This window comes from Mytilus trossulus, chromosome 13, assembly GCF_036588685.1.
Source record: "Mytilus trossulus isolate FHL-02 chromosome 13, PNRI_Mtr1.1.1.hap1, whole genome shotgun sequence".
Taxonomy (NCBI): domain Eukaryota; kingdom Metazoa; phylum Mollusca; class Bivalvia; order Mytilida; family Mytilidae; genus Mytilus; species Mytilus trossulus.
The window spans coordinates 23883174-23895991 of NC_086385.1; the positions used below are offsets into that span (position 1 = coordinate 23883174).

A 12818-nucleotide genomic window follows, 5' to 3' on the forward strand; every position below is an offset into this window, starting at 1 on the left:
GTCAGCAGGGTTAAAGAACATCAGTTGTTCGACCTGTTAGTCAAATGCGTTTTGTTTAAATATACTTTTTCACTCTTTTGGTCTTTTGGAAAATGTTGTTTGTGCTGTTTTTAGACCCTTCTACAACGAAATTTGTTTGACATGCACACGTATAAAAAATGCGGTTTTTATCCAACGCAGTCATAGGTTTGAACGTAGTTTTCAATTTAGACTCGTTTATATTTTTTGTTTGGGCATGTGTCATATTTTCCCTCCGGTTTATATGATCCGTTCATCCTATATATTGACTCTTAAAATTCAAGAGTTAATCTAAAAATGAGGGTACTTTCTCTAAAAATGACGGTGCTTTTATATGGCCTTCCAAATACCGTTTCGATCCCTAACATCACTGAAGAGACATTTACTGTCGAAATCCGGATATGGTGTACTAAAGAAATATTGACACCGAATGTTTGTGGCACAACATCCTGTCCACAAGTTAACATTTTTTTTTCTTTTTTCTGTGACGTATTAAATTTATAATAAGATCCATTTTGTTACAACCTGTGATCAATTTTATTTGGCAATCCCCAATGGCAGTCAGCAGGGTTAAAGAACATCAGTTGTTCGACCTGTTAGTCAAATGCGTTTTGTTTAAATATACTTTTTCACTCTTTTGGTCTTTTGGAAAATGTTGTTTGTGCTGTTTTTAGACCCTTCTACAACGAAATTTGTTTGACATGCACACGTATAAAAAATGCGGTTTTTATCCAACGCAGTCATAGGTTTGAACGTAGTTTTCAATTTAGACTCGTATATATATATATTTTGTTTAAATATACTTTTTCACTTTTTTGGTCTTTTGGAAAATGTTGTTTGCGCTGTTTTGAGACCCTTCTACAACGAAATTTGTTTGACATGCACACGTATAAAAATTGCGGTTTTTATCCAACGCAATCATATATAGGTTTGAACGTAGTTTTCAATTTAGACTCGTTTATATAGGAGTGTGGATTAATCAGTACAGAGATTAATTCAATTACACAAATAAAATTATAGATTGCCTAACAATGTAATTTTAACACACTATTTAATATGTAAATATAAGAATGTTTAAAATATTAACAAAATGATGAAAATAAACGCAATATTTCGCTAGACCAACTAGCTTTATCAAGCGTGCATCTATCCAGGTGAAATCGGATGTAGATGATAAGAAACTTTTGCAGCTCAATGTATATGTTGAACTTAGCTGCCTTGAAAATAAGAAAATTTTGCAGCTCAATGTCTATGTTGAATTTGGATTGAGCTGCCTTTAAAATAAAAAAAATAATAAATTTATTTTTGCAGCTCCATGTATATGTTGCTCTTGGATTTAGCTGCCTTAAAAATACATAATTGGAAGTTGAAATTAGCAACGTCCATTGGCCGATATTACGGGATAAAAAGGACGATGCTTTGTTTTTAAATTATTCTTTATCTTTCCTGTATCTTTTCTCGTCTTTTTCGTTAAGACCATCAGGTTCTAAAGTGTGGAGTTGGTGGATCCAAAAGTTTTCTCTTCTCCTTCTCGCCGTGGTGTCCCACTCGGTGTTGACTTCTATAATTTGGAAAGTGACATTTTCAAAAGGATGTTTCGTAGAACGAAGATGTCTTGTGAGAGGACAGTTTTTGTTGGTTTTGTACGATGAACGATGGTTATTAAGCCGAATATTAAATTTGTCCATTGTTTCTCCCACATACTGAATGCCACAAGTGTCACATGTTAATATATAAATTGAGTTCTCCGTTTTGCAGTTGGAATTTGAGTAGATGGTATAATTTTGTTTAGTAACGGAGCTGATGAAAGAACTGCTTGTATTGGCAGCTTTACAACACAAACAATTCCTTCGACCACATTGTTTGTAGCAACCGGGCGATGGAGTAGGCTGCTTTACTAATACAGAAGTCACTAATTTGTCACGGATGTTTTTAGGTCTTCTGAAGGCCATGACTGGTGGTGATGAAAATACTTTTTTTAGATTTAAATCATTTTCTATAATTTTCCAATGCTTCTGAACAATGGATGACACATTTTTAAAATCAGGATGGTAGGTGAGTACAAGGGGTGTTCTGTTAGCTGCTTTATTCTTATCTTTGTACTCAAGAAGTTCTTGGCGACTAGTTTTGTTTGCTCTTTCGAAAGCGCTATCAATGAGGTTGTTATTGTATCCTCGAACAACTAGATGTTTACGAAGTTGTCCAAGTCTAGAATCTTTCGTATTTTCATTAGAGCATATTCTTTTGATTCGTAATGCCTGGCTGAATGGGATACCACGGGAGCAGTGTTTAGGATGGCAACTTTTTGGAGAAAGGAATTGATGTTTGTCCGTTTGTTTGGTATGAAGGTCCGTTATAATGGTTCCGTTCTTGGTGTAACTCGTAGTATCGAGGAAGTTAATTTTCTCCATAGAGAATTCAGATGTAAATTTTATTGAGTGGTGGAAAGAAGTACAGTGTTCTAGAAATTCATTAAGATGTTCTTCTGAATCTGTCCATTTGAAATCAATATCGTCAATGAATCGGAACCATGATAAGGGCTGATATGGAGCACTAGCCAAGAGGCGTTTTTCAAGTTGGCCCATAAATATGTTGGCATATGACGGTGCCATTTTTGTGCCCATACTAGTACCGTCTATCTGGAGATAGTGTTTTTCATTGAAAGAGAAGTTGTTATTCTCCAGTACTAGTTTGAGAAGTGTAACAAGGCACTCGGTAGGAGGATTTTTTTCACTACGAGTGTTCCATGCCTCTTCACACGCTGCTATTCCTTCGTCTTGTGGAATGTTGGTATATAAAGAAGACACGTCCATGGATGCAAGTATAGTATTGCTTGGTAAAGGATTGAGGTTTTCCATTTTCTTTAGATAATCAGTTGTGTCTTGAATGAATGATGGTAGTTCTTTCACATGAGGTCTTAGATGATGGTCTACAAATTCTGATATCTTTTCAGTTGGATGACTATTCGCTGATACAATTGGTCGACCTGGATTGCCCGTTTTATGTATTTTAGGCAACATATAGAATCGTCCGGCCTTTGCTTCGTTCTCAAGAGGTCGGAGATAATCAAAGGTGTCATTGTCTATATGCTTGTTGTCGAACATCTCTTGTAGGATGGTGTTGATCCTTCGAATAGTATTAAGCGTTGGATCTGTGGTTAATTGTTTATAAAAATTAGAGTTTGAAAGTTGGCGATTCCCCTCTGCTATATAATCTGTTTTATTCATGACAACCACAGCACCCCCTTTGTCGGCAGGTTTTATTACAATATCCTCTTGATCTTTTAATGCTTTCAAAGCTATACTTTCTGACTTGGATAAATTATAATTTCTTGTATTTGTTATACAGGACTTTATATCAGACCTCACGTAGTTAATGAATGACTCCAAGTTATCATTTTTACTCTTTGGTGGTTTCCATGAACTTTTTTCCTAAATTTTGGGATGGACGTGACTTCTTCATTGGTGTCAGTATCTGAATCTGTTAATCCGGCTTCTTCAAGGTTTTTCTTGCCCCTATTGTAGAAAAAATCTTTCAAGCGTAAACGTCTAGCGAATTGGTCTAGGTCTTCGTCTAGCTGAAAGTTATTTACAGTTGATGGGATGGGACAGAAATTTAAACCTTTACTTAAAAGAGATTCCTCAGCACGTGTAAGTTCTTTAGATGACAAATTTACAACAATGCTTTCAGGTTTTTGTTTCCGTCTTTTAAACTTTCTTTTACTAGGGGTCTTATGGTTTGTTGTATTAATATCATTCATAGGCTGATTTAAATTGACAGTTTGAATTTTATCTCTTTGAAATTTATTTTTTTGTTTTTCTTTATGTTTCGATAGTTCAATTTTTTCAATATCTGCGAGGCGACGTTTAATTATTGCTAAATCGTCACGAGAAATGTTACTATTGTTGATGATATATGATATTTCATTTACAATTTGTTTGTAATTTGTGTTTGTAAAAGAAAGTAACAGTTGAAGAAGCTGGATTGAGCAGTTAAACAGAATTTCATTCCAACGGCTCATGAATCTTTTGGATTTGTGTCCCGGTGCCTGGGGACTCACTTTGATGTTTAAACCTTTTGGTACAGTTTTACTTTGAATATAATTTTGTAAGTTTGATAAATGATGTTCAGTTTGTAGTTTCTTTTTAGTTAAAGATCTTAGTTTCTTGAAATGCTGTGTGCTATCCATGTTGTAAAGATAGCGATAGATTTGGATGGATTACACAAACATGTGTGTAATGCGTGCTACTGGAGATAATAATATAAGTGCCTATAAATAGCAGCACATGACATACAAATCTATGGGAGTGTGGATTAATCAGTACAGAGATTAATTCAATTACACAAATAAAATTATAGATTGCCTAACAATGTAATTTTAACACACTATTTAATATGTAAATATAAGAATGTTTAAAATATTTACAAAATGATGAAAATAAACGCAATATTTCGCTAGACCAACTAGCTTTATCAAGCGTGCATCTATCCAGGTGAAATCGGATGTAGATGATAAGAAACTTTTGCAGCTCAATGTATATGTTGAACTTAGCTGCCTTGAAAATAAGAAAATTTTGCAGCTCAATGTCTATGTTGAATTTGGATTGAGCTGCCTTTAAAATTAAAAAATTAATAAATTTATTTTTGCAGCTCCATGTATATGTTGCTCTTGGATTTAGCTGCCTTAAAAATACATAATTGGAAGTTGAAATTAGAAACGTCCATTGGCCGATATTACGGGATAAAAAGGACGATGCTTTGTTTTTAAATTATTCTTTATCTTTCCTGTATCTTTTCTCGTCTTTTTCGTTAAGACCATCAGGTTCTAAAGTGTGGAGTTGGTGGATCCAAAAGTTTTCTCTTCTCCTTCTCGCCGTGGTGTCCCACTCGGTGTTGACTTCTATAATTTGGAAAGTGACATTTTCAAAAGGATGTTTCGTAGAACGAAGATGTCTTGTGAGAGGACAGTTTTTGTTGGTTTTGTACGATGAACGATGGTTATTAAGCCGAATATTAAATTTGTCCATTGTTTCTCCCACATACTGAATGCCACAAGTGTCACATGTTAATATATAAATTGAGTTCTCCGTTTTGCAGTTGGAATTTGAGTAGATGGTATAATTTTGTTTAGTAACGGAGCTGATGAAAGAACTGCTTGTATTGGCAGCTTTACAACACAAACAATTCCTTCGACCACATTGTTTGTAGCAACCGGGCGATGGAGTAGGCTGCTTTACTAATACAGAAGTCACTAATTTGTCACGGATGTTTTTAGGTCTTCTGAAGGCCATGACTGGTGGTGATGAAAATACTTTTTTTAGATTTAAATCATTTTCTATAATTTTCCAATGCTTCTGAACAATGGATGACACATTTTTAAAATCAGGATGGTAGGTGAGTACAAGGGGTGTTCTGTTAGCTGCTTTATTCTTATCTTTGTACTCAAGAAGTTCTTGGCGACTAGTTTTGTTTGCTCTTTCGAAAGCGCTATCAATGAGGTTGTTATTGTATCCTCGAACAACTAGATGTTTACGAAGTTGTCCAAGTCTAGCATCTTTCGTATTTTCAGTAGAGCATATTCTCTTGATTCGTAATGCCTGGCTGAATGGGATACCACGGGAGCAGTGTTTAGGATGGCAACTTTTTGGAGAAAGGAATTGATGTTTGTCCGTTTGTTTGGTATGAAGGTCCGTTATAATGGTTCCGTTCTTGATGTAACTCGTAGTATCGAGGAAGTTAATTTTCTCCATAGAGAATTCAGATGTAAATTTTATTGAGTGGTGGAAAGAGTTACAGTGTTCTAGAAATTCATTAAGATGTTCTTGTGAATCTGTCCATTTGAAATCAATATCGTCAATGAATCGGAACCATGATAAGGGCTGATATGGAGCACTAGCCAAGAGGCGTTTTTCAAGTTGGCCCATAAATATGTTGGCATATGACGGTGCCATTTTTGTGCCCATACTAGTACCGTCTATCTGGAGATAGTGTTTTTCATTGAAAGAGAAGTTGTTATTCTCCAGTACTAGTTTGAGAAGTGTAACAAGGCACTCGGTAGGAGGATTTTTTTCACTACGAGTGTTCCATGCCTCTTCACACGCTGCTATTCCTTCGTCTTGTGGAATGTTGGTATATAAAGAAGACACGTCAATGGATGCAAGTATAGTATTGCTTGGTAAAGGATTGAGGTTTTCCATTTTCTTTAGATAATCAGTTGTGTCTTGAATGAATGATGGTAGTTCTTTCACATGAGGTCTTAGATGATGGTCTACAAATTCTGATATCTTTTCAGTTGGATGACTATTCGCTGATACAATTGGTCGACCTGGATTGCCCGTTTTATGTATTTTAGGCAACATATAGAATCGTCCGGCCTTTGCTTCGTTCTCAAGAGGTCGGAGATAATCAAAGGTGTCATTGTCTATATGCTTGTTGTCGAACATCTCTTGTAGGATGGTGTTGATCCTTCGAATAGTATTAAGCGTTGGATCTGTGGTTAATTGTTTATAAAAATTAGAGTTTGAAAGTTGGCGATTCCCCTCTGCTATATAATCTGTTTTATTCATGACAACCACAGCACCCTCTTTGTCGGCAGGTTTTATTACAATATCCTCTTGATCTTTTAATGCTTTCAAAGCTATACTTTCTGACTTGGATAAATTATAATTTCTTGTATTTGTTATACAGGACTTTATATCAGACCTCACGTAGTTAATGAATGACTCCAAGTTATCATTTTTACACTTTGGTGGTTTCCATGAACTTATTTTCCTAAATTTTGGGATGGACGTGACTTCTTCATTGGTGTCAGTATCTGAATCTGTTAATCCGGCTTCTTCAAGGTTTTTCTTGCCCCTATTGTAGAAAAAATCTTTCAAGCGTAAACGTCTAGCGAATTGGTCTAGGTCTTCGTCTAGCTGAAAGTTATTTACAGTTGATGGGATGGGACAGAAATTTAAACCTTTACTTAAAAGAGATTCCTCAGCACGTGTAAGTTCTTTAGATGACAAATTTACAACAATGCTTTCAGGTTTTTGTTTCCGTCTTTTAAACTTTCTTTTTCTAGGGGTCTTATGGTTTGTTTAGTTGTTAGTGTCTGTGTCATTTTGGTCTTTTTTGGATAGTTGTCTCATTAGCAATCATACAATATCTTCTTTTTTATATTTGCATCGGAATTAAACACATTTATTCTTAAACCAGTTTTGGAATGACACAGGTTATGTTGTTTTCGTATATTTTATGATGGTATAATACTAAACCCTTAACGGTAGGGATTGTGCCTTATATTCATATGATAAAGACATAATCTTTCAAGAGTTTTATCGAATTCTGGAGCTGACATGTCAGTAACTGCTATTAGTCTGTTGTTATTTATGTATTAATGTCATTTAATATCACTTTCACTGGAGATCAAATGTGTGGATCCGTCGTATTGTTTTCACAAGTTTAGATGTATGTTTATATTTATATTTACCTTCATTTTCCTGGTTACTAGCCACTGCCTCATACGTTCCCTTTACATGATGAACATTGGCTATCATGGTTATAGCACAAGAAATACCCTCTCCACGCTCTTCATCATGTTCCAACATAGTTTTTATACAATCTGTGGAAGATGCTTAATAAAATATATATATATATACAATAATAAAATACCAATATATACGCATATAGATAGAATTCATTACCAAATACAACCAATTTTTGAAATATAATTTGCTTTTTAGCTCACCTGGCCCGAAGGGCCAAGTGAGCTTTTCTCATCACTTGGCGTCCGGCGTCCGTCGTCCGTCGTCGTCCGTCGTCGTCCGTCGTCGTCGTCCGTCGTCCGTCGTCGTCGTCGTCGTCCGTCGTCGTTAACTTTTACAAAAATCTTCTCCTCTGAAACTACTGGGCCAAATCAAACCAAACTTGGCCACAATCATCATTGGGGTATCTAGTTTAAAAAATGTGTGGCGTGACCCGGTCAACCAACCAAGATGGCCGCCACGGCTAAAAATAGAACATAGGGGTAAAATGCAGTTTTTGGCTTATAACTCAAAAACCAAAGCATTTAGAGCAAATCTGACATGGGGTAAAAATGTTTATCAGGTCAAGATCTATCTGCCGTGAAATTTTCAGATGAATCGGTCAATCGGTTGTTGGGTTGCTGCCCCTGAATTGGTAATTTTGAAGAAATTTTGCTGTTTTTGGTTATTATCTTGAATATTATTATAGTTAAAGATAAACTGTAAACAGCAATAATGTTCAGCAAAGTAAGATCTACAAATAAGTCAACATGACCAAAATGGTCAGTTGACCCGTTTAGGAGTTATTGCCCTTTATAGTAAATTTTTAACCATTTTTCGTTAATTAAAGTAATCTTTTACAAAAATCTTCTCCTCTGAAACTACTTGGCCACAATCATCTTTGGGGTAACTTGTTTAAAAAATGTGTGGCGTGACCTGGTCAACCAACCAAGATGGCCGCCACGGCTAAAAATAGAACAAAGGGGTAAAATGCAGTTTTTGGCTTATAACTCAAAAACCAAAGCATTTTGAGGAAATCTGACATGGATAAAAAAAATTATCAGGTCAAGATCTATCTGCCCTAAAATTTTCAGATGAATCGGTCAATCGGTTGTTGGGTTGCTGCCCCTGAATTGGTAATTTTGAGGAAATTTTGCTGTTTTTGATTATTATCTTGAATATTATTATAGATAGAGATAAACTGTAAACAGCAATAATGTTCAGCAAAGTAAGATCTACAAATAAGTCAACATGACCAAAATGGTCAGTTGACCCGTTTAGGAGTTATTGCCCTTTATAGTCAATTTTTAACCATTTTTCGTAAATTAAAGTAATCTTTTACAAAAATCTTCTCCTCTGAAACTACTTGGCCAAATTAATCCAAACTTGGCCACAATCATCTTTGGGGTATCTAGTTTAAAAAATGTGTGGCGTGACCTGGTCAACCAACCAAGATGGCCGCCACCGCTAAAAATAGAACATAGGGGTAAAATGCAGTTTTTGGCTTATAACTCAAAAACCAAAGCATTTTAAGGAAATCTGACATGAGATAAAAATGTTTATCAGGTCAAGAACTATCTGCCCTGAAATTTGCAGATGAATCGGTCAATCGGTTGTTGGGTTGCTGCCCCTGAATTGGTAATTTTGAGGAAATTTTGCTGTTTTTGGTTATTATCTTGAATATTATTATAGATAGAGATAAATTGTAAACAGCAATAATGTTCAGCAAAGTAAGATCTACAAATAAGTAAACATGACCGAAATGGTCAGTTGACCCCTTTAGGAGTTATTGCCCTTTATAGTCAATATTTAACCATTTTTCATAAATCTAAGTAATCTTTTACAAAATCTCCACTGAAACTACTAGGCCACAATCATCTTTGGGGTATCTAGTTTGAAAAATGTGTCCGATGACCTGGCCATTCAACCAAGATGGCCGCCACGGCTAAAAATAGAATATAGGGGTAAAATGCAGTTTTTTGCTTATAACTATGAAACCAAAGCATCTAGAGCAAATCTGACAAGAAGTTAAATTGTTAATCAAGTCAATATCTATCTGCCCTGAATTTTTCAGATGAATTGGACAACTGGTTGTTGGGTTGCTGCCCTCCAATTGGTAATTTTTAAAGAAATTTTGCCGTTTTTGGTTATCTTGAATACTATTATAGATAGCGATAAACTGTAAACAGCAATAATGTTCAGCAAAGTAAGATCTACAAATAAGTCAACATGACCTAAATGGTCAATTGACCCCTTAAGGAGTTATTGCCCTTTATAGTCATTTTTTAACAATTTTCATTAATTTGGTAAATTTATGTAAATTTTTACCAAATATAGTTCTCTGTTACTAATGGGCAAAGTTCATGATAGATATAATTGTAAGAAGCAAAATCGTTCAGTAAAGTAAGAACTTCAAACACATCACCATCACCAAAATACAATTTTGTCATGAATCCATTTGTGTCCTTTGTTTAATATGCACATAGACCAAGGTGAGCGACACAGGCTCTTTAGAGCCTCTAGTTTAATTACATGTATATTAAAATCAGATTGACCTTTTCTTAGTAAAGTAATGGTCATTTTACATCATGATTATACCAATAAAGGATATTTGTTATTCGAAATATTTGAAATTTTTTACCTTTTTTGTGTATTGGTGTTGCTTTGGTACACATTTGAAATGTTTATATAATGTATAAATATATATTAACCTTCATTGTCTTGTTTAGGCACTGCCTCATACGTTATGTTTCCATTCTTTACAGCTAAAGTATTATTAGAAGCATCTGCCCCACCCTCTTCATTATGGTCCGGAAGTGTTGCTAAACACTCTGTACACGCTGTAAAACATCACAAAATACCAATATAACAGCATTTAGTACTCATTACCAAATATAACAGTTATTTGCAATATACTTTGGGTTTCTTATTATATGTACGTAATAGTTATCAAAGGTACCAGAATTATAACTTAGTACGCCAGACGCGCGTTTAGTCTTCACAAATCTCATCAGTAACGCTCATATCAAAATATTTATAAAGCAAAACAAGTACAAAGTTGAAGAGCATAAGTACTTATGTGTATTCTGGATTTAATGAAGAGTCTCATGAAGGTATCAGTCTAAACTATTTTTTGTAAATTAATGTTCATTAGTTCCAACCAATCAGTCTTAATATATTTTTCAGAATGACAACTATTGAAGTGTCGAAAAAAGGTGCAGCATGACTAAAGTATCAAAGACTTTCACTGTAGAATGTTTTTTTTTTAAATAACACAATCATTGTTATATGTCAAAATAGTGTATTACCGGCATAGTATGTGAGTCTATAAACCTGTATTTTTTTCAAATTATAAACATTGTATAGTTGCGAGAGAAATGAGCATAGAAAACTAATATATGAGCAACACGAACACCAAAAATCAGCAGAAATATCATTGAATCCAGTAAGTTAAGCATATTTTGCTGGACTATGTTACACCTTTTTTGTTGGTCATGTACGAGTTTGATGATCCCACTATATTTTTTTTTTACTTTGACAACTGGAGCACAAATGTGGTCACTGGTTAGATAGAATTTCCAAAAACAGCAAACCAAATCATGATGGTGTCCGTAAAACGTTTTTAGGGATAATTTAAGAAATACGCCTTATGCAAATTCAGATGCATGGCTAATAAAGACGACGAAAAAGCAAATCCTTCATACTAAAGAAAACCTTTAGGGTCAACCAAAAGACAAAACAACACAAACCAATATAAAACATTTCACGTATAACATCGCCCATCGAAACAACATCTGGTACAAACATTTATTGATACTTTTAGACATTTAGATGATATATTAGCTCTCAATAATGACGACTTCAGTATGTATACTTAAGAAATTTAACCCGTTTAACCTACTTTAAATAAACCTAATACTATCAATGACCATTGCCCTTTCCTTGATCTTGACATCTATATCATTAACGGAAAACTTAGTACAATTTTGTTTCCATTTCCTATTGTTATTTATTCATTTTTAGATAGTGACGTTCCCTTGTCATCATCTTATGGTGTTTATATATATCTTAACTTGTACGATTCGCTCGTTTTAGTAACACCGTTTTAGATTTTAACGATTGCAATGTAAGTATTACTGAAAAAATATTACACCAGTGTTTTCGATATCACAAACTAGTCAAAACGTTTACTAAATTTTATCACTGGTACAAGTACATCATTCGTAAAAAAAAAACTTAACATGAAGACTTCTTATACGTTCATGTATTTCACATTCAATCTATTATGGTAATATTCTGTACAAAGCACAAACATGTCAGTATTCACCTAAGAATCTAGCAAAACCTTTATTCAGATTTATTAAGATGGGATATAGTTACGATACTGTTTTCATGTTTTTGAAGATTGCATATGTTGGCTTTAGTATTGATTCACTTATACATGCTTATAGGGTCTTAAGTATTGATTCACTTATAGGGTCTTTAGTATTGATTCACGTATAGGGTCTTGAGTATTGATTCACTTATAGGTTCTTATATTATACTGCTATATCACTGTACCCGGTTAGATGGGGGAAGGGGGCCCGTTAACATGTTTAACCCCGCCATATTATTTATGTGTGTGCCTGTTCCAAGTCAGGAGCCTGTAATCAGTGGTTCTCGTTTGAATTGTCTTACATTGTCTTATCGGGGCCTTTATATCTGACTATGTGGTATGGGCTTTGCTCATTGTTGAAGGCCGTACGTTGACCTATTATTGTTATTGTCTGTGTTATTTTGTTTTTGTGTGGATAGTTGCCTTATTGGCAATCATACCATATCTTCTTTTTTATATTTGCATCGGAATTAAACACATTTATTCTTAAACCAGTTTTGGAATGACACAGGTTATGTTCTTTTCTTATATTTTATAATGGTATAATACTGAACCCTCAACGGTAGGGATTGTGCCTCATATTCATATGATGAAGACATAATCTTTCAATCAGTATAATCGAATTCTGGAGCTGACATGTCAGTAACTGCTATTAGTCTGTTGTTATTTGTGTATTAATGTCAGTTTGTTTTTTTCTTTTTTTTTAACTATTCTGAATCTGACTCGGACTTCTCTTGAAAGGAATTTTACTGTGCGTATTGTTATGCGTTTATTTTCTACATTCGCTAGAGGTATGTGGGGAGGGTTGAGATCTCAAAGACATGCCGCATATTTGTGCCTGTCCCAAGTCAGAAGTATTTGGCTTTTGTTAGTCTTGTATGATTTTTAATTCTACTTTCATGTGTATAACTTGGAAT

The 12818-nt window shown here is 34.5% G+C and overlaps 1 protein-coding gene across 1 annotated transcript; it reads right to left on the reverse strand.

Annotated features, from left to right (window-relative positions):
- Positions 1–1448: 1448 nt before the first annotated feature.
- LOC134694177 (uncharacterized) lies at positions 1449–3245 on the reverse strand. Its single transcript, XM_063555175.1, has one exon. The coding sequence runs from the start codon at positions 3243–3245 to the stop codon at positions 1449–1451; it is 1797 nt and encodes a 598-aa protein (XP_063411245.1).
- Positions 3246–12818: the final 9573 nt, after the last annotated feature.

Coding starts and splice junctions, on each gene's coding strand:
- LOC134694177 (XM_063555175.1), bottom strand. CDS start 3,245: ATGAATAAAACAGATTATATAGCAGAGGGGAATCGCCAACTTTCAAAC.